The sequence below is a fragment of the Hermetia illucens genome, chromosome 5 (genome assembly GCF_905115235.1).
Source record: "Hermetia illucens chromosome 5, iHerIll2.2.curated.20191125, whole genome shotgun sequence".
In the NCBI taxonomy this organism is placed as follows: Eukaryota; Metazoa; Arthropoda; class Insecta; order Diptera; family Stratiomyidae; genus Hermetia; species Hermetia illucens.
In genome coordinates, this window is record NC_051853.1 from 65793820 (window position 1) to 65817942 (window position 24123).

The following is a 24123-nucleotide window of genomic DNA, read 5'->3' on the forward strand; positions in this document are numbered from 1 at the left end:
CCACCCACATAAAGAAGTAATTTTTGGCGAAAAGCCAAATCAGGGAAAACTTGCAAAATACTACCCCTGACAATCAGATTGGCCAGATTATTTCAATGAAACCGATTCTTGCTTCAAAATAATCCTTCCGGGCAAATCATAATCCAATGAACCATGGCTAGTTAAAAAGGCCTCGCGTGGTGGGAGAAACCTGGAAAATGGAGGGGAATTTCTCCTATCTCAGAGCTTCCTCGAGGGGCAAGAATAACAACTTTAGTTCACCCGGTTCCCCGACATAATTTCCATCCCCGCCCAGACTTTTTCCCCTCCAATTTTAATCAATGGAACAGTGGGAGCAGCGAATTCACGAATGCGTCCATAAGACTACCAAAATCGTAAAAATAAGTCACTTCAATTTCTGATATTTCGTCAAACTACAAGTCGCTGCAGAAGAATCAACAAACTTTCTCCTGAAATTATGAAAATATCAAATGCCTTTATATACTCCAGGGATAGCAACCATCACAATTGCTCCTAATAGTCGATAATAATCGACACTCTTATATATCCTTCAACCATTCGCGACTGCTGACCTGACAGGTTTCCTCTCCGTCCTTTTTGTAGCGCAGATGGCACTAGCTAAGAAGTGCTGCAATGACAAAATCGGATTTCCTGCCTCCAACGGCCAAAATGCAGAAATTAGTGCACTTGCCTAAATTAATTATTTCTAACATTTAATATATGGAAAAGTTATGTTCTTTGACTTTCAAAATACATCATGAGGTTTTTCGAAAACCAAGAGGCAATACTACTTAGACCCAATTTTGTACGCCGTACGAACCATAAAAGACACCCGCGATAAAAATGTATTTAAGAAGCACTGTAGGCCTGATCAAACTCAGGCTTGAGTAAATAAAATCAAGTCTGTGGAGAGGAGAGTGCTATAAGTTGACGGTTCAGTTTCGTGAAAAGCCCGTATGAGCTTCTTCGCGGGGCCATATTTTTCTTCCTGGATGTGGGACATCTTCCATCGTCAATAGTTCGAAATACATTGATAAGAAAGTTGCTAACTTGACAACCTCAACCCCCTTTCAAAAGGCAAGCCTTCGAAAATATTTATTTTATCCTCGAAGCTTAAAATGTAGACATGTCCTTCAGATCCTTCGGAATATCGGCCACCAAATTAAACCAGCACGCATTCGCCCCAAACAAATAAGAATAGAACCCCACATTTTGACTCCTATTCTTATCCCTCTATCCGTCTTTCAGTAACGAAACACTCTCAGTGAAAATTACCGGTGGTGTGGTTGCAGCATCTTCTTTAGAGAAATGCATACATGCAAACTCTACGAAACATTCATTCAACCTACTACTCATTATCAAGCAGCAAAATTCACTGCACCTCCCACCTGGGTGAACGTTGATGCCCAAATTAACGAACGAACTTCGTGTACCTGCAAACATCCACTCACACTTCCATCGGAAAAGGCCTGTAGATAATCACAAAATGATGATGGGTGCCTGGAACATCTCCGAAACAAAAAGAACCTTAGCAAACCGGGATTCTCTGATACTTCTGGAACCAAAGAAGTTTTTTTCAAACCCTAACAAACCGCAACCCTTCCCTCCTTTAGGATAGTCACCCACCTTCCATTTTCGATAAGCATTTTTGCACTAGGATAATCAACGCAATATCTCATCGCTAGGACGCATGGGGGATTAATAGTGGCGATCATATATTTTTCCATTGCAATAGATACCAGCAATTCCGGTCCAAGGATTCATTATTCAACCCTTTAAGGACTGGTATGCTTGTTTCCAGGAACTTAATCAGAATCTTTTAAATTCATGTTTATTTGAGATAGTAAAGTACATTTTATATTGGTTATATTTTATATTGTGATTTCCTATCAATTTGAGATTGGTTTTTTAATGTTGCCCAATATCTTTAAAAAATAATCCCTTGAACCCTACCATCTATGGATTTCCTTGGACAGATTATGATGATTGCTCAGGAAAAAACTTCGCCGATCCATCCACTTCAATGCCTTGAGTCCATCGGTGAAATCTCTAAAATCAGAGTTACCCCTTTTCGTACATTTATCAGCCCTTAGCTCTAGGAAGATTTTTCTACTTTTACGAATCGTACCACACGTATAGATTCTATCCGCTAATAAGTCATTTTTGAAGTCCGCCGAGTTAAAATATTTGTTAAAAGAGATCTTATGGTTTCCCACATACCAACCGTTTGAACAGTCAGTGTCCTAGTTTTTTTCGGTGACCTACTATAACTTCCCAGTGTAAATTTAGAACTCTCACATGTGTCCGATGGAATCAACATATATACATCTTTCATAACCTTCATTTATAGGTTTATATATATATATATTCTTATCCGACTCTACAGCCAATTGTCATCCCTGTCGTCATCCTCCTCTTTATATATTTCTGAAAATCTGAAAATACTTTTCGAGTATTATCATTTTAAATATTGGGTTCCCCTGGGTCGCAGTCTTTGAGTATTTCTTCAGGTTCCATAAGGCCTTCGGAATCAACTAAGCTCGCGAGAGTGCGAATTATATATAAATCCTCCCGTACTTCAGATAAAAAATTAGTCAGAACTAGAATTTTTTTTTCTTAGGAATTGAGGAGTCCTATGTCCGTAAGCACTTGCTGTCGGACCGAATCAAATGGAGAGCAACTTATTCCCATTTTTTTGGTCCACGGACTCCTCTTCTCAAGCTTAACCAGTATCAAACAATTAAAAGGCGTCAAAAACACCTTACGGTTTCACTCAGAGCAGAGGAAGCTCATCAGACGCTGCCTCACCTTTGCCCTGGAACAGCAGATTCGCAGACATTATTCCGTTCCATTTTATCATTCGCAAAACACAACGTAGGTGCGAATTATATCCAACGTAAATTCGGCCACACTTAAGACCAAAACTTGGTCGGAGCTAGAAAGTTTTTTCAATTAGAGATTGAAGAGTCCTAGGTCCGTATCCACCTGCCAACCGCTTCGGTCACATTACCGTTAAATATTATGAAACATGAAATGATATGAAAACTAACAACCTTCATAGAAGATTAATATATACAATATCATATCACCAGAAATTACAAAGTCAGACACTTACCTACAGATGCAAGCAACATTAGGCAATACCTAAAACGAACCAGAGAACCAAAACTTTAGTATCCTAAGCGAAAATTTCGTCAGGCTAACCTAAAGCTCCACCAGCATTGTACGGTGCTGCTTTGCCAGATGGTTATCGCTACCTCCTTTGGTTCTAAAAACCTCACTCCATCTAAAAAAAAGGAAAATGTAACATGCCTGGTGCATTCAGTGTGATCAGTGATCTCAAAAGGAGCAGACAGAATGATAAACAAGAAAGTGCTAAGTAAAGTAAATTGTAGTGGTATAGGCACTGCATGCTTCCCGACTTTGCTGCACTCAATGTTTCATTCAGACGCAATAAACCAACCCCAACTTTAAACAGTGGTCTCCAGAGGAAGAAAAAGTCTGGTTGATTTGTCAATTCTGGTAGTTACTGAAATCATCTATTCATTCGAATGCCCATTATTTCTGACAAGCAAGTTGCAGTTAATTCAATATTTTAATCCATCTGGTCTCTATACTAAAACTGGGTTATAAGAATTGGGTTATCATGAAGATTAGCACTTTTTCTTCATTTGGCACCTAATCAATTTTTTTATTTAGACCCACTTATTTATATTGCTTTATTCTTACGATTGAAATCAATGAATGCCCCCACCCTAAATTGGTATAGCCCCAAGAACCTGCCATTTAATATGTATCAATATATTCTCGGGGCACTATTAAAATCGAATATCAAACATTTGTGTGGCGCAATAATAAATCAAACTAATCTTACTATTCAGTATTTATACGCCCCTTAGTAAAACTACGCATTCCAGCGGTAAAGAAATCTTTTGAATGATTTTTCCTCTGATAAACCAAAATTGTCCATTAATGACACTAAAAGCTTAATTATATTTTCGGTTTTTTTATCGCAATTGCGCCGGAAAAAAACTAATCGACTAGAAAAAAATGTCTGCAAACAAATAATAATGGTGGTACATAAACGTAGAAATAAGTAACAAAAGGCCTTGTTATGCCACCGGAAAATTTTAACGTACCGAAAAGTTAGCACATCATATGAAACACATATCTATGTACGTATAAACATTTGTAGATCTGCAAAAACATTTGTACGTATGTACATTTGGGCGAATAGAGTGTTCACATGCGAGAAAAAAAATTTAACAATAGCGCAGCAACGGCCAATTTCCATGTGGCACTTGCTTTTTAGTCGGACGATATACGTTCAAATTTCAAAGCTCACATGCATGCACACATACATATGTACCATGTGCTCTCGGCAGACTGTTGGAGAAATGTCTGTGACTCTTGGAAAAATATTTAATGATAGTGCTCGTATATCTAGACCAGAATACGTTAGTGATAAGCATCCACACATGTGCTTCCACTGATACATGGACACGAGTGTGTATATAAATTTTACCTTGAAAATATTTTTCGCGTTGTTCGGTAAAATTATAATTAGTGGTATACTAATTAACTAGTAGAAAATCGGTACACAATGCCATATGCTCCACATGTTATTGATGAGTATTTTTTCCTTGGGAGACTCTGATCTCTACGAAGTTTTTAAATCTCTGAATAACATCGATTTAATTATCTGGATCCATGCATGCCCCCTACCTTGTATTTTTACTTTGAAGAATGTTAAATTTTAACAGGATTTCGATGAAAACAAAAAGTATATTTATCCCTCAACAGCCAAAGTGGAACTATATCGGCCAAGGATATAAATAGGAAAGAATAAAGTCGGAAGCCACTCAGGCCTTTATTTTAAAGCGGAAATTACCACAAAAAGTGGGAATTTAAAATTTATCCAAATTCGTAATATTTTCACATTCCTTAAATAAAAAGAAAATAGTTTTTAAATAAACAACATTCACTTAAAATTATGCTTCTACTCTCCCAGATAATAATATTGTTATGGGGTTTCATATTTTCGCAAAATCAACCAAGGACCTCCATCCTCATTTCAATTTTTGTCGATCTATATTAAAAGGGACAGGGACTTGCAATATAATTAATAATAAAAATAATTCATTGTAGATACCCAGGGAACTTCCTTACGAATCTCTTAAATAAAATTAAACAGGTTCTGAAAAGTAGTTCCTTTATTAGTTAAAAAGTTTTTGGTAAGAGAGGCGAATACCAACCAACCATAGAAATCTTTTCTTTCCAATTCGCCAATCTCTACCACCTTTCTAAGGTTTTGCATAAAATGAATATATATAATGTAAGTATTCCGCAGATTATCACGTAAGGAATCAAAAGAACAGTCCTGGGTAGTCCATTTCGCACAAGACTTAGTTCTGAAGTTAGTTGCAAAGGAGGAAGTGGAGAAAATCAAAAACTGCTCAAATTCAAAAAATTTAAAAAAAAAATCGTAATGATGCCACTATATCTATATTACGTTTAGCCTATTGGTCAGTATCCCGTGTAGATCACTGTGATCCTATACGCATTCATACGTGTCTAATTCGTAGAGAACAATGACCGGGTTTTGTCGTAAGAGGACCAAATTTTTCTCTATATAGCACAGGTAGTGATCGTGCGCCATCTGAAGTCAACGATTGGCAAATAGTGCAATAATCTTGCAACATATCGCTGGTCTTCCAATTTGGCCTAGTTGGAAATTCCATAGAGAAGCTTCTTCTGAAGCCGAACATGAGCGTCGAATAAACTGCGGATGTGTACATCCTTAAACCATTTGCGGACGAAGCCTCTATTTTTACCTCAAAGCTTTTTGTAAGCGTTGGTTAACCCCCAGTTCTATCCTTAGTCTCCAATTCAACTTCTTAACGACGATCACGCAAGATACTTTGCTTCCAAATAAAGTAACAGCATTTATCTGTTCAGCGCAGGAGGCCAAACTCGGGTTCCATTCGTAGTAATAGTTACTCCAGCACACTTTCCAGGAGGGCAAATTGATTGAATTATCCAGCTCGTAACATATTGTGTATGTGCATAAGATTTTTTCAGTTTTCCAAGTTCATCAATTTAAAATTGACGTTTTAATATCTGTTAGCCCCGTCGGCAGGGCCGAATAAAAATTATACGAGTCTGGGGTGAAAATTATACGGACCCCCGAATTACAACGTCTTCAAAATGGAAATGGATAAATTTCATTTAATGCATTATTTACTGTGTGAGGCCGAGTGGCGTATGTTTGTCGAAATTTTATGTGTCGTATTTTTATTTACGGCAACAACGTTGTAACCAAATATATGTGTACGTAGTGGTTCAGACGCCAAACGAGCTGAAAAGCGACGAATTGTTGGTGATATTGGAGGACGAAGATAAACTGACTACTATTAAATTAACAATCAAGTTCAACGTAGACCGCACCATCATAGAAAGAGGAATCCGACCCCTGGATTATGTTGTGAAATTCAGTTCCTGGGTTTCCCCTGAATTATCCTTCAACAACAAAGGAGACCTCACAACTAAATAGATAAAAATCTGAAGATTTTCTTTCCTATTTGGTTACTGGGGATGTAACAAAAATGTTAAACGTCGCAGAAGAACGAACACCTCCATCGACAACAAGGACTTATTATGTATTTGGTGGGATATTCCAGGAATTATTCACTGGGAACTGCTGCCATGCAACCAAATCTTAACAGTGGAAGTATACTGTGCAAAGCTAGACCGTATTGACGTGGCTTCATAGGAAAAACAGCCACCTCGCGACCTCAAGAGAGGTCACGCCATATATCGCTATGAAAACGCTAAGGTTTAAAGTGCTAACTCACTCTAGGTAAAATTGTGGAGGTTGGCAGCAATTGTTCCACCCCCAAACAAAACAAACTTTTTTAAAATCGGTTTACTGTATGTCTGTCGCACGCACTTTTCTCAGAAACAGTTATACTGATTGAGGCCAAATTTGGTTGAAAGGTGGGAACCGTATGCGCCCACGGATGCAGTGACTTATATTGTTGTTCTATATGGAGTTTAAAGGGAGTCTCCATGCATGCAAAAAAGGGAGGGGGTAAATTTTTTTCAGTGAATATAGTCATATGGAGAATCACATAAAAAGTGTCGATTTCAAACTGGTCTCAATTCTGACATATACTGCACAAGAAGAGAGGACGGGGACTGGATGGTGGTCATTTCTTTCACTGATCCATTCTGAGAACCTACCCAACCAAAAAATCTAGACTAGATGATGGACTTGGAATCCCTCGATTTTCAAACAGAATTCTAGTTTAGCCTCGGCCAACTTAAGCCTAGATTTTACAAGGCGATTTTAGTCTTCATTATAATTCATACACATGTCGTATTTTTAAATTAATAACATTAATAACATTAATTATTAACAGAGTTATGATAGGTCAAAGTGATCACTTCAGTACAAATTCTATGATTTTGGAGGTCAGTAGCATACGAAATTCAATACTCTGACATAATATGTGCATGTGCATTACGTGCTAGGTACTAACCGGGCAAATGTCCACCCAAATGTTTTTATATATATTATAGTTTCAGATTTCCCGACTTGTTTCTCAATCAATCATCCAAGCCAGGAATCAGTTTCTTCTAGTCTGACGCCTTCCACATTTCTGGCGACAATTAGCCACTAGTGAAATTATGATCCACCAGCGCTATTTGTACACCTTGCTACATTACTGAAGACCTACGTGCGCTGTTGAGCGGCCAATATTGTTTTGCTTTTTGATGAAATTGGTCCTCTTCCATAACTATGCACGCCTGGTTCCTTTTATCAATCTTGTCCTGGGTGTATACGATTAACGATTTCGTCCAGGACACAGGTAGCTCATCAGACGGTCATTTGTCCATCCCCATCAACGGTAACAAAGTACATTTTGAAAATTGTCTTATCATGCGTGTACCATCTTGTCTTACTGTAACTCTATCTACTTTAAAGTTTCAATTCTTTCATTTAATCTAAAACCTGTAAAGCACTAGTAAGGACCTCTTACTAAATGACTTACAAGGCTACATTTGGAGAAATACGTTTCTACCTCCCCAACTTGTCATTTAAAAAGAACTTTCACTAAATTCAACAAAAAGTCATTCAGTTCACTGACCAACCGAATTTCCTACCAATAAATGCAACTTATAACGAATAAAACACATGTGAAGAGCACATAGGCAAAAAACTAATTTTCTTTGGTGTCAAAAAAAATCTTCCTTTCTGAAAAAAATAAAAATTTTTCTTGGATTGATCAGTAAATTGTACGCACGTACAAATGAATTTATTTAAGCTATCATGACAACCTCTACTAAAAATGTGCGCGAATGTACGCATGAATTTTATCTATCGATCATTTCATTTCAAGCTTTAGATCTTTTATTCCTGGAAATCTTTTTTTGTTTTCATTTTTATATCAATTTGAGATCGAATATGAAGTAATCAAATCTAGAAGAGTTCACATTGTATTATGGTATCAGAAATTCCATTTTAATATTGTTAATTTTTAAAATATGAATATATTATATAATATATATGTATATAAATATATAATAGTTGAAATCACTAAATTACACTCGTTGATAAGTACTTACATTAATGTCTTATACAGTGCCCGAAAAGTGTTCAAAGTTTTTAAAGGTGTTTTTCGTTCAAAAACGAATGTATTTTTAATAGTTACATTATATATTTATACATAATTTTAGAGAATATTTTATATAGAATAAGATGTTAAATTTCAGTCGTATGGAAGTTCCACCCACCCTTAGTCATTGGCGGTGTATAGCTCTGATTCCCAACTTCCACGAGTGGTCCGCCTAATTTGCGACATGAGGACGTTATTTCAAATGAATCTTTTCACACAATACTGCCAAGATGGTCCTGGACCTCAGTTGATTTCCTCGAACTTCCACTACCCTCCTTTCAATCAACGGGGTTCGTGTTGCAGAATCGAACTGCGAGATGCTGAATTCCATACCAATTACTCTCTAACTATGGGATTTTTGGAGGACTTTAAAAATAAAGAACCTCAGTTTCTGGAGAAATTGTTTTTAAACAACACAATAAATCATCAATAAACCAAGTAAATCACTTCCAGCACGTTTTTTTTCCGATAAATCAACCATAAAGTGAAAAAATTACTTTGGGTACGTATTTTATTTCACCCAAAATATTGCAAAATATTGAAAGTGGTTACTTTTTGACAACTTTTTTCAAAAATTGAAATCACACATCTAATACTATATGGGATATGCTACAAAATCATGTACATAGCACATATAACATAAAGATTAAAAGTACATTTATTTTTTAACGGAAAGTATCTTTAAAAACTTTGAGCACGTTTCTCTCCGGCACTGTAGATGGTACGACAGTCATTCTTGAGCGTCACCCTTTCACTCACATGCCGCGGATTCGAATCCTGGTTTCGATCGTGCATGTTTGTGTTTATACCGGTATTGTTGGTTTAGGAACATGCTAGTGAAAGGGCAGAGAATACAGTGCAAGTGCTTATTTTATCTCTTCCTGAAAAATACGATTTCAGTGGAAGCAAACGTCGTAAAAATGCCGGCAGCAGATCATCTTCCAAAGCACTGAAAGAGATCTCCGTCTAAAGTGTTATTACTCGCAGATAAACGCACTAACAGGGTGGTCATTCACATCTATCACGGAAAGTAGCTTTGCCCTGATAAGATTTCCTAAGTGGCATGAGAAAGACCCGTTGATTCCTCCCATACATTGCATTTTGAACGCTAGAAAATTTCTGTGTATCGAGGAATTCCACCACAAGTTTTACACTGGGGTGACATTGTCCCGGTAAACTCTCTTTATCTAGGGGCATTTGAACTTTTTTTAACATATATTGTCCAAGTATTCATATAAAAAAGATGAATAGAGGAAAAACAGATAGATGTTCGAAAATGAGCCGTAATTTAACGAAGGAGATTAAATTGCATTGGACAAGGGTATTGAAAAAATGTTCAAACAGAACGGTTCCCTTGACCAGTTTCCAAGAAACTAATACAAAAATGAAAATAAGGCAATTCCGGGAGGTCAAGGTCAAGGACTAGTATTTATTAGTATACCGTTTTAATTGCTACAGCATGAATTACCGGATGAAGAAAAATTGATTATATTGAAATATTATCTGAACTGACGTTTTCCGGTACGATCACGAGAAAATAATTTTTAGCCACTTGAGTTTTGACGTACTATCGGGAATGGTGCCAGCCTTTCGAAATAGCTTTTAACCTTATCAATTGAAAATAGCGCCGGCAAACTAGTTTCCTGCTGAGAACAACTGATATAAATAAAACACGGTTACTTGTCTTTTTCATCTCTAATTGAATACGCTCTAATTACACAGATTTCTACCCCACAAAATCTGAATTATGAAGAAACTAACCAAAAAAATTCACCTTATTGATGCATGGCCAACACGTTCCACATATTGCAGTCTGTTCTCTCCTTCAAATAGTCCATCGTCTTGGACGTCGTCCTCACTGCCGTTGCCTTTTCATACAAAACATTTGGTAATGTCGAGTGCCAAGAAATTTATTTAAACTATGCAAATGTCTCATTAATCACACTCACACAATATTGTCCCATTGTGCAATCGACAAAATTTTGGCGCTGTGGCCAATAGCAACCAAGCAAGAGAACTTGCATTGCTGAAACACTATTGCCAAAAATTCCTGGAATATTTAATATGTCGGGCAATGGTGCAGAGTTGGTAATGCATTACGTATATAGATCAGCATTTAGCAGGCAGACATAGTTTGACCTTCATTTTGTATAAATAGTGCAAATGTTAAATTCACTGTGCACTGTATAAATATTTAGATATGAGATTATCACGGGTCAAGTATGACTTTTCTTATATAAATATTACAGTCATAATGTTTGGTAAACTTTTCCAAATCATATGCTAACCATACCCACATGCTTGTTAGCCTGCTTTTTGTTGTGGAGGTGTTTGACCCAATTAGCACTCCTAATGAACTTACGAAATGGTTCAAGTCCATCCAAATAAAATCGAAATGGAAAAATTTCATAAATGACCTTCTCAAACTCCGGATTCAATTGTATGGCGTATAACTATTGTAATTATTCATAATTAATGCTACCTAAACTAAAATGTAACAAACAAATCAATTAACTGGCTGAAATTTACAGACATAGTTCGCTCCAACATGAAAAAAAAGAAAAACCTATGGGAATCTAAGGTGAACAGTAGCTGAAGTTACAATGTAACCTACTAGGTCAACTGGCTAGTGTTTCTGGGCAAACGCCTGAAGAATAAAAAACGTGAACCGTGCAATTATCCACTACGTTTGGGAGATCTGCATCTTTCCTTTATTTTAAATAATAATCTTTGCCAAATCATCGAAGAGAAGCTGGATGGAAAAAATCTTCACAACCATACCACAGGTAGAATGCGAAAGGACCTTCCGGAAGTCATTGTTTTTTACGTGGCACATTTGTAACGCTCGGGCGCAGGTTCCCTCAATACGAAAGGGATCAAAAACAAGTCACACCACAGAGGTCCATAAGCGTACTCCCCTCAGAAAACTTCAAAAATTATTCATTCCCAAAATCACACCATGTCCGATGGAAATCAGAAAGGTCCACCAGCAACGGTTGCTAAACTGATCATAGAATAATCACGCAAGGTTATATTGATTATAAGTGTTGCTGGGTGAGGAATAAGCCTTTGATGGAGCGCCAGGGACAAGTCTGACCTTGAAAGTTCACAATCGCCTTCCATTCAATCTTTGATGAATTGGAAGTTAGCATTTGGAATAGAGGATTCCTGAAGTGAAATCGAATAAATTTTAAAATGAACCAGCAAACTTTTAGCTTGTTATTTGGGTGGCTTATTAGCTTTATTTTATCACTATTTATTAAAGTAACAATTTTACCTCATATAATTGGAATTTTTGGGTCCTCATCGGTTTTCGAGCTCGTCACGCACGCACCAGCTATCATTCGAAATATTTTTTATTGAGCTCTTTGTGGTAGTTCAATGTTAGAGATACTCGCTTAGTCTCAAGGTTGACCCTCAAGAAGTCCACATTGGATTTCAAATAGCTTTATAAAGTAAAAGTTTTCAGTCTGGTTGCAGTGAAGACCTTTTGCGAAGGAGCCAGTGCGAACTTCCCCCTTTCATATTTAGTTGTAATATTTGGACGTCGTTATGTTTCTTGCATTTGAATCAGCGATCGCGATGGATCCCCGGAAAAAAACTTTAGTTATCATTGATTTGGGGGCAGTAACTAAATTCAATGTAATGGATGAACAGGTTTCTCTTAAGTATAAAAATAATTTGTCAACTTTTGGTTTCGTTCATTTGTACTCTCCACGGTTCAAACCAATGCTCAATTCCTCTAAGGTGAATGTACTTAATACCTGTTGCAGCTTGTAGATTGCAGTACAAGCTAAGATTGCTCTATGGTCGGCGAATACTGAGGCGTCCAGGCTAGTGTCTGTACATAATGATCCCGAAACATCAAGATTTTATATTTTACTCCTCAACGTTAGGGAACGGAAGATTCCAACTAAGATCCATTTCTCCAGAAAGTGGTTTTTTAAGGTTTTGTTGAAAACTTTAATTATGACAATACGTTGTATTTTGAAATCCATATTCTATACAGGCACATCATTGTAATTTTTTCATATTTTTCCGTTGAATAGTTTCTGGAAATAAATCCTCCCCCATTTTGCAATTAGTTTTAACATTCATATCTACTCGAGTCAGGTATATATTGAAAGAAAATTTCGTCATTTTCGAGAAAAGCACATGGAGAGACAGGCAAACAGACAGTCTTTCTTTACTTGTTATGGTAGCCTATGCACTTCTACTTATTATCAGGTGATTGCATCCGCGTTATAATCATCTAAGGAAGAACTCAAATTAAAACATTACATTTTGATCTCCCATCTACGAATTCATCACTCCCAACAGTACTTAACCGCGGTGTTTGCAGAATGACAATTTTTTCGGTTAGTTTTTCAGCTAATTCTCAGTTTCTTTCAGTAATTGTTAATAAAATGTTATGTAATTTAAGCTAGTGTGAAGCCATATTACCTCATATATGAATTCAATTGGTAACTTAGGCAACGTAATAAATGAACACTACTTTAGTCAGACTTTAGAGTGATTGTCCAACAATATATGTGAGAACATTGTTGCTGTTTCTGTGGGCTTTTAGTTTCCTAGACTATTCACTTTAATATGATACTAGCAGGAAAAAGACAATTCATACGTACTATAATTTGGTTAATGATTATGGGATTTCTACCAAATTTTCCAATATCGTGTCGTACAGTATATGCTACAAAATTCTGCACTTTTGAAATAAACTTAAAGAAGATCACCCAGAAAATCTTTAAAATAATAGAAATATACTATTATTGACAATAACATATTCTTAAATAGAATGCATTTTGGAGATTAAATTTTATGCAGGTGCATTATAGTGACTATTTCCAAAAGTTTTTCTTTATGCAACGAAACCTGTTGCATTTTAAAGTCCGTATATTTTGAAACTTAACTCCTCTATTTTCCAAAGCATCTTTGACCAGTTCTGAAAGTACTAATTAGGCCCCAATTGTTTGATAATCTGATGTTTTACATTTTGAAAATAGAACAAAGAAAAAGTGAAAATTTTGATAAATTTGAAAATTATTCCACCTTTTAAACTCAGCCAAAAATTGCCACATTTGGTGCATCTAAAGTATTTCACAGATGTCAAATTTCGTAACAATCGGTTTAGCCGTTTTCAAGTAAATTGGGTATGACGTACAGATAAACCAATGGACAGATATATAGACAGAGATTTAAATTTAAATCGGTTCAATCTCTGTCTGTATAGCTGTCCATCAGTTTATTTGTATTTAAGATTTTATTTTACATAAGACTTTAAGAAGGCTGACTTATACCTCAACGCTGTAAGCAGTTTAGTTAATAGAAAGAGAATGAGATGCCAATTCTAGTTAATGTTGCGGAATTCTAACTGAGCGAAACAAAACGATGCAACAGGCACCAATCCACAGAAGGATACATATATTCAGAGCACGGAAATTAGGTCAGAAGATTATTTAACGTTGGGCACATCAATACTCACCTCACCACGAAGAAGTTGCCCAGTAAGAGGCGTGCTACTTGTCTTAATTTAGTTCAATAATGATCGAAGCTCTAGAGGAGAAACATCCCTCTTCGCTGTCAAGACTTGCGACTAATTTTGAGAGTTTCATCCATCTCTTGGAGCATTCAATTAACGAGATCTTCAGGACGATATTAGGGGTGGTCCATGCACCCTTTATTCGCGAATTGTTACGTCGGTATAATTTCCCTGGCCGTTTCCGAGGTTTGATTATTCAAATTTGAAATCTCAAATTTGAGTCATCAAGCTTCGGTCACGGAAGCTAAATTGATCGTTATTTCCCTTGCTCTGCTTGCAGCGCTACTTGCCCGATTTTTTTAGAGCAAAAAGCGTGTAAGGTTTAAGAACGATTATATGGCTTGGCACTTTGAGTACAGACAACACAAACAAAAATAAGTAAATCATTCCAATTAAGAAAAGAAAAATGTAAAAAAAAAGAATTTGAATATTAAGTTTAATCATGCATTGACCTAAGTTATTTCCTAGGAAGTCATCAATCCTTTCAAGTACTTAGGAAGTAGCAAGGGGTGAACAATTAGGTTGGGGTAGGCCGCCACAGGTTCAACATGTTATCTGGCCCCACATGAAGAAGAAAGGAAAACGGGGCCACTCGTCGCGTAAATGCCTGAATCGGCACAGAGCTAATCCTTCGTCGTCCATTCCTCGCGCATTAGGTTTTTTTGTGATTGTGTCCCCTCCCTCATTAGGTCGCCTTGAAGCCCTCCACTGACTGGTTCCTTAGCAAACGAAATAATGGCATCTACAACTACCAATACGGATATCTCTCCTTCCCAGTTAGCTTAGTAGTTACTCTGGTGTATCTACAATAAAATCTCGCAGCAGTTAAATTTGCGTTTCTTCTTCCTTGTGATCCATCTATAATTCGTGATAATGAGTGTCTATCAAAATCACAATCTCGGAGGAATTAAACATTTGACCTCAGATGATATGGGGGCCTTCTTTCAAAGCTCATTATTATCTATCTGTCATTGATCATTACAGGTTTTGAATTTCAGATTGCGAGATTAATTCCTTGGGTGCACTTTCCGGCACAATTTGAGTATGGCCGCTGCATTGTTGCCACTCATCAAGAACCTGACCTAGGTGTTGTGATTTTCTTCAACTTTTCTCTCATGGTATGTGACTCAGAGTCTAAAGAGAAATAGTCATTGTCTAGGCTCAGACCAGCCAAGGTTTCAAAGCGAGTGTTTTTGATCATACTGAGTTTTTGAATCAATATATTCGAAACCAACGACACCTGTAGCCGCTTCCTCTCACACTACTCCGCAGCGCAAAGGTGAGGCAACGTGTCAGAGTGTCCCGGGTACTAGAAGAAACTTATGTGTCGCTCCTCAAAAGTAGCGCGGCCCGCCATCAAGTAAGCAATCTATCCCTAAACGAAAAATTGGTGAGTGTAGTAACTGCGGATCCTCTAGATGAAGGAAGAAAGAAATTTTGTTTGTGCTGGGGAATAACATGAACCAATATCATTGTGTCCAGATAGTTGAGTGGTTAGACCACAAGGCTATCGTACGGAAGGTCGCGGTTCAAATCTCACTGGTGGCAGTGGGATTTGTATCATGATTTGACGTCGGATACCAGTCGACTCAGCTGTTAATGAGTACCTGAATCAAATCAGAATAATAATCTCGGGCGAGCGCAATGCTGACCACATCGCCTCCTACAGAGTACTGTAATCCTGTAGTGTACCGTTACGGTCGTGAATGAAGTGCTCTAACACACTTCAAGGCCCTGATCCAATATGGATTGGTGCGACAATGATTATTATTATTATTCATTCAGTATTTCATGAAAATCAATAAAAGCTTACCTTTCAACGAAGAAAAAGGGCAAATTCGATTTGAAACCACACAAGTTTTCCAATAAATGAAGCTGATTATAGTCAGATCATGGGAGGTCAGGACTGGACATATTTCTTCTCAATTTATAAATTTGGCTTCTTTTCTTGAATGACATTCATCAGTTTCTTCTACTTCTGAATATACGAGTTCATTTTCGAATATCTATTTTTTTTTCTGAATAAAACTGTGTGAAATTAGAAGTCAATCCACTTTTCACTTTTCCTAGAGTTAAACAACAAGTTTCGAATATCATAGCAAAATTTTATTCAAAATTTTAAGGAGAGATCATTTTGATTGAATGTACAATTTGCATTTTATTATCTTGCTATTCATTCAAAATAATTTAAATAAGTACTTATATTATTCTTACAATAAGTTATTGTATTCAACTTTCTTCTATTCACAATGAATGCTTTGTCAAGAGCCTTTCCACGAATGGGACGGGTGATCTCTAATCCACCACCCATTGATCGTTCGAAAATTATTCGAATTTTAACTTAAAATTATAAATACTCAATATGACATATAACTCCTTCAAAATATTGTTATAAATTCGAATTGTACCCTTAAAGCCAATAGCAACAAATAGTTTTGGCGTTCACTTATCAAAAAGTTCCGTTCCGGGCGTCTATATAAAAATAAGCAACAACTTAGTTGTCCACCCGATATATCAAGAAATTTCAAAATAAAATAAATTCAAATCATATAAACATAAATTTTCCTAAATCAATTTTCGCCTATTAAATCATTTAGACCCCGCATAAATTGAAATTGAAATTCACCCTCTCTTGGTGTCTATAAAACTGTTGAATATTGATTAATCGTCACACGTGAAAGCTACCTCGAAAAATTTCCATTATTTTCGCATTTAATTACGATACCGGGTCTTGATATGCAAAACAAAAGTAGGTACATGGTAATTTGCTGTATTTCTGTTTTTATTTCAGGGCAACAGTTAATGACCCCATACATATTTACATGTGTTTATCAAATACTCAAATGCATGTTCCTTCATTTAATTGCACAAAGTGTGATAAATTCACCCGCATTCCAAATAAATACCAAGTGAACTTTCTGAAAAGTGCAATAATTTGTGATTTAATTTTTAAATGAATGTGTGCCAAGTTTAATAAATTAAACATGGTTTCTCGTTTTCAATGAAATTTGCAAAATTGATCAGTAAATTTAATTTTGTGTTTTGATTTCTTGTAGATCATTAATAAATTGATAAAAAGAAAAGTTTTCGGTTAAGTGGTTTCAGGTGTGAAATGAGAACATTTTGCAATGCAATGCATTTAACTAGGTTATCAATGGAAAATTAATTTATGAGTAATGATGACGGCGGTACGTGTCGTTCTTTTTATCTATTTATATAACATCTTGATAAAATCTTGTAAATTGAAGAATGTGTTCCATATTTCAGTGGATATCTAGCCGATATAATAAAAAAGTTAGTGTATATCTAACAAATATAATATAAGCATTAGGTCGAGTTTGTATTCATTTTTAAGATGAAGTATTTGCAAATATCCAACTTGGTTCGCAGAAAAATTCGTGCTACATTCTGTGCGAAGCGCCGGTCTCGGCTAAAATTTTGTCATTCAGAGAATGCAGTTGATCTAGTCAACTGTAAAGCCCTAAGTTCGTAGATACCTTAATGATTAACGCTTATCTTAAATAGCTATCAAATATAGAAGACTCTTTCCAGCAAATAGAATTTAAGTCATTCGGGTCTCATGTCCCAAACTTCCCCGTCTTAGGCTACTCCTGTCTTCCTATCCCTCTTCTGTTAAACTCAAAACTCCATCTTATGCGTCCTTCAATCCTCTTCTGAACCTTGCCATTATCAAAATTTTCATCGACCGTGTTAATACTAATGGCAGTATCCTGATGGTTTTCTCAATCTAAAATGTGAGTCAATTGAAGCATTGTGAATTTTCAACATAGATAAGTTTATCTGGAAATGCCTTTCCAGACAAGTAGAAGGCGGCACATATCATATACTTAACCATAACTGCCTTTCTGGAGTTTACCAACTTTGTCGTTGAGTCCACAAATGATAGGAAAGTCGTGTGCACAATTTACGGTAACCTCTCCAAAGTTTTTGATGCCGTTGACTGCTCCTCAAGAAACTCGACTCGTAAGGATTTCCACCATATGTTGTGTCCTGGTTAAGATCTTACTTAAGGGATAGAGTAAAATGTGAAGCTTTCCAGGGCTCTACCCTTAGTCCATTGTTACATTAATGATCTTCCTTCATTGTTTACTCATCCTCGTTTTCTCTATACAGACGATTTTATCCCGGCACTGAAAAAAAGCAAAGATCGTACTTGAGATGTATCCTTCCAAAGACAATGCTTCAATATGTTGTTCTGTCAGAAGAAAGGCAAAATTCACTGATTAATGCCAAAAACAATTGCCAATACATCGGACGCTCTAATTCTATGCAGAGTCTTCATAGCGACTGAAGTGCAGCACGAGTCGTCCTATGTGAATAACGACGAACCCAAGCGTTTATGGGAAAACTAAAGGAAGGAATTTATTCAGTAGTAGAATCGCAGGCTAGTCAGTCTTATCAACTTCATCGGGATACCGAACAAACCGTACTGGTCAAACGGGAAGAATAAACATAGGAGACTACAACTTTAAGACCGTTAATATTTTCTCCCATCTAAAGTCGAAAATCACAACCGATAATAGCTACGACGATGAAATCCGCGCACGTTTGTTGTCAGGCAATAGAGCCTATTTCAGCTTACAAAAACTTTTCCGCTCGAAACGTCTCACCATTGGGTCGAAGCTCTTACTATACAAGACAATGATCTTGCCAGTTCTCATGTATCCCTTGGAGACTTGGGTTCTTAGCAAGAAAAACTGCGAACTCTTAGCCGCGTTCGAGAGAAGAATCCTCAGAAGAATTTTTGACCCCCTACATGAGGATAGACAATTCCGTAAGCTACATAACGACAAAATCTATGAGCGATACCATGACCGTCAAGTTGTGGATAAAATCCGGCTCAATAGGGCAGTCACTTAATCCGTATGGATGAGGCTGATCCTACACGGAAAGTCTATAAGGGAAATATCTATGGTAGAAAAGGAAGACGAGGCAGATCCTGCCTGAGATGGAGCAATGACGTAGGTCAGGCCGCCAGGCAGCTTTTAGGAATATCGAATTGGTGGACCTCGGCGCAAAACCGGGATGTGTGGAATTTCCTATTAAGGCAGGCCTAGACCGGATACCGGTTGTTGCGCCGTTGATGATGATGATGAGAATCGCAAGCTACTACTCCCCATCGAGACACCAAAAGCGCAAAGTCCTTGGGTTGGAATTGATAAATTAGAACTAATTTGGCAACCACTAAATTAGAACCGAGACCCTATGCGTCCTGCTCGCCTACTGAAAATATCGAAAAAGCTATCCAGGATAAGCCATTATTAGCCAGTGGGTGTTTGACCACCAAACGGTTTTTGAAAGTGTTAAAGAGACATGCAGCATATCACTTGTAATTCAGAAGAACTCCACCCGCAGCATTACCAAGCCAATTAATGGAGGCAGGTGAACCGTTTGTATGGAAGTGAATAATATTTGCTTATTGAATATATATGCTCTAACAGAAGCAAAAGATCGATTCTAGAAAGGACGAACTTGGTCTCAAACAATATAAAAATCTTACTCGACGACTTCAGCCTGAACATGGAGAAAGAGCCTTCATGCTATTGGACACTGCATGGCATAGTCTCCAAGGTACCACAAATGACAACCGACCCTAGCAGAAATATGGTTGTTTCCTCAATTTGTTTCCTTCTTGGAAACGAGCATATTTTTCTTGGAAAATGGATATTTGGTTTATTAGGTAGATTAGGTAGAAGTCAATGAATTTGGAGACTGATAAGAGAAGGGCCTAAACTGGCTAGTATATAGGCCCGCAAATGGGCGTCAACAGCATACTCCAATAGAGTCGCACTTAGGCGCTAATGGACCTGAACATCATTTCTTCTGATTCTTTGGATTACTTTACCTTCTTTATTAACCACAGATGACTCGAAGGGTAATTTTGGTCAATCCCAGCTACTCAATTTATTCAAAGCGGATTCCAAGGCTGCTTTCTATGGTCATGTCTATAGATAGTAGACGCAACACTGTGTACTAATTTCATATGGCTTTTGTTTTCGGAAGGAAGAGTGAGCATTTTACTCGCTTGGTTTGCAAGATTATAGTATGTTCCAAACACGCTGTGCAGAATAACATCACCAGCAATAAACGCCGACTCGCAGTAATGGAGGCTAAACTGTCGCGCCGAATTATTGCCAAGCCTCACAATGATCTAATTTAAAAGTAAGGATATTCGTGACTGATTATGTGACCTTTTAAGTTATCTTAGCATGGATTTAAGGACGCTAATGATAACTTACTAGCCAAGATTGGTCTAAACGAGAAAAAGATCGAATCTCATGGAACCATCCTTACGTAAATATAGGCTACACCGGACTAATTCTTTCACCTCTCATGCACTACTGCATGTTTGTAAACTTCTTTCAGAATAATTTTCTTTAAGCTCTAGGTGTTCTTCTTCTGGCATTACTAGAATAAAGCACTGGAGTCTGCGTGGTAACTTATGAGTTGTCAGGAATATGTGTAACTTTCTAACTGGCTCAAAATGGCATCCCTTACTACCTTCTACCCGCATTTCATCGATAAGTGCTCTCCACCAGATTACTGCAAACGTAGCGCAATCTTCTTCATCGATGACTCGGAGATAGTGGACTGGAGGAATTTTTGAGGTAGTCCTTGTCTTGTCCTCACTTCCATTGAACGTGCCCCAATAAACAGCAAATTTCTGAGTCTCTGTCGGATCTTATTTTTATTAACAATTAGTTAATTACAGCAGAAGTGTTTCTATTAATTGATTAAAAGATAGTGATCTCTTTCTTCGCGTTTCCCTGTTCACTTGGCTCGCAAATTTTATTTTATATTGGGATGTCACGCTCAGCAAGAGCTACCCAAATCTATGGCAATTTTCACGTAGTCCGGCGACCAGGGCCATAGGGATAAACCCTCCCCCCTCTCCCCACGCTAGAGCGCTGTCAATGGTTTTTAGTTATGACAAAAAACAATACACTGATCACTGGTAATTCTGCTGAAAAATGTTGCGATCATGTGTAACTAACATCTTTGTTGCTAAGATGAGGGCAACCCAGTTTCCTTACCATCAGTTTGTGAAAATTTTAGAATGTTACTGAGGTTCCTGACGTGCTTGACTGTTATGTGAGTTGAGCTAAGGCATGCCTCGTTCGATTTTGAATGAAAGAAATTGCCATTTTTTTCATTTTCGCCGTTGAGACTGTCCCACAAAGCCATTCAACTTAATGTGACATAGAAAATAACTTTTCACAAACAATGTTCCCGGATGACTTTCTGTTTCCCCGCAAATAAATAGAGCAATGAACTTTTTGGGAAACGGCTTGACTGATTCAAATTGAATTAAAAATAAAACTTAATTTGATCGTGACACCATATTTCAACGATGAATCCATTGCATGTGGCCGCTACTGTCAAGATATTTAAATATTCATAAAATCACCATAGAGAAATTAGACGCAATAATTTATCCTCAAATTTGATAAGCTAAATTTTAATTTTATCCATTTGTTTTTGATTTTTTAAATTTAGGACAAAAAAAAATAGTGAACTAGCTAAAATATGTTTTCCTGTCCGCGGTCACCTTAGAGGATACTTTTACGATATTTATATATTTTGATTGCTGGCAATGATGCGTTTATAGGATGCGTTATTGGGATAATATACTATCTAATATCTGCATTCTCAAAATTTAATCAAATTTCGTCCAAACGGAAAGTTTTTTTTTTTAAATAAATTAGAAAGTTAAGGAAAATTTAAAAAAAATAGAAAAAAAAGAAAAGCAAATTATCTTTTACAACTATTAAAACAGCTTTTTCATAATTAACATCTGTTTTTTATATTTTCAGATATATCTCATGCAAAATCTATATAACCACTACGGCTAAAAAGCTTCTCCGTGATAATAATATTAAACTGAAACGGATTTTCGAAGTAACGGACAAGCAGACGAGATAGATAAAAATAAAAATTGCCAAAGTAGTTGAAACAACATAAAACGACACATTAAAAACTCATAAGTCATCATCAAAATGCATATGGAAGTACAAGTAGCACTGAATTTTGTCATATCTTATTTATATAATAAACTGCCAAGACGACGAGTAAATTTATTTGGGGAGGAATTAGAAAAAGCATTAAAAGACAAATTTCAAGGACATTGGTATCCTGAGAAGCCATTTAAGGTAAGATATTCACAATATTTTATTATTTATTTCTAAGATTCCAAAAATCAACAACAAACCAAGATTTAGTTATATTTGAGATATATTTCTGTAGTTAATTTCTGTTCAACCCAAATACGTCAATTAATTGCAAGATTTTATTGGTGGCATCTTTTATCTACTACAGTTAAAACTTTAAACAAAATAAAGCCAAAAAAGAAGGAAAAAAATAACAGCTTTTTTTTACAATTTCACAATTAGGTAATTCATATACGTAATTGATATTTTAGATACTTAGGGAACCAGTTGTTACGTGGTGATTCTTGAGAAACATATTTCGAGAAAGCATTATTCCCCTTTTTCAATGAAATGTCTTCTATAAGATTATACTTCGACAATTAATTATTCTCTTCCTTTTTGCAAACATAGAAAACAAAAACTTTTAATCACAAAAGTAAATCTCTTGTACCATATCTACTCGATACGTCAACTATAAATAAAAAATTAATTCATGAAAAACAGGACACTCAAGGAAGTTATTCAGATACACAAATAAATTATTCATATAAAATATCCAAAATGAGAATAGGAACTTTTCCTTTCTCATGTTACATGTCTCCATAATACTTGTATTATAAAATGATGAATCACAGCAGCAGCTTTCTCCTACAAACTCAAGGTTTCAAAATGATTATTATATTTTATGACCTTTATTTGAATTAGAAGAAAGCTTATAAACAATACTAAAAACCGCCGATGTACTAAGGCATTACAGATGAAAATCTATGATAAAATTTAATTATCACGTCTATTGTACTTGACATAGTCGGCGCAGTCACAAAACACGTTACTGGAGCAAATTCTATTTAACATTTCTGTTCTAAATTGTAAATTGTAATTTGTTTTCAAGTTTGTTAATTCTCTTCATATATGCCGAAAATGTATTATTTTACTTACAGTTTCATATATCTACACAGCCACAGACATACACCTACATAGTGTGGCTACTATCCATGAGATATTTATATGTGTCAGCAATTTTCTCCAATTTAATGTTAATCTTCTATTTTTGTTTTGCATTTCCACCCGTATTGTTATGAAATAATAACCCTAAAGGCATTCGTTACAAGGTCAAAACCTGTTGATAATATGTATCTGTTTACCTAGATACATTTCTCATATTACCAGAACGTGACCATTTTCCCTCATTTGGCATTACTTTTTAATACTGTTTTTCGTTTTGATTGCCTTCTCTTTTTCATTGTGGAATGCTTGGTATTCCATATTTTTTTGATTGTGTTTACTATACCAGTTACATACTATTTTGTCTGGGAAGGCGAATTAAGCGTAAATAATATACGAAAATTGATTTTCTAGAGAATAGTTCATGTAATTACTAAAGTGACTCTACTGACATTGCTTTAGTATAATGAGTGCACGTATACTACAGATATATTATTTTCCAGTATTTTGTCAATATTTTAGAATAGCTTTAATGGCTAGTAAAAATTGAGACTTACAATTGCGTTTCAGCCTTATGCTGTCCAAGATTTTATGATTGTAAGTCATAAATTGAAAATAATCCTCCTGAGTTTATTGTATACAGTACAATTTCACTAGCATTCGGTCCTTTCTTCGCGAAATTGCTCTACAATATAACATTCTTCTATCGGCTCTGCCCCGTGCCTGTCTTTTCTGCCTATCCATACCTCAATCTCTTACACTTTAACTAATATCATCTGTTGAGTGGATGTAT

At 36.2% G+C, this 24123-nt stretch overlaps 1 protein-coding gene across 2 annotated transcripts in view; it reads left to right on the plus strand.

Moving 5' to 3' along the window:
• The window catches only part of LOC119658439 (protein Tob1), a 120462-nt gene that overhangs the window by 89253 nt on the left and 7086 nt on the right, over positions 1 to 24123 (plus strand). For both annotated transcript variants that reach the window (XM_038065842.1, XM_038065843.1), the window contains one exon: positions 22053 to 22388. In XM_038065842.1, coding sequence (XP_037921770.1) covers positions 22236 to 22388 — 153 coding nt within the window. In that variant the 5' untranslated portion in view covers positions 22053 to 22235. The remainder of the gene's footprint in view (positions 1 to 22052; positions 22389 to 24123) is intronic.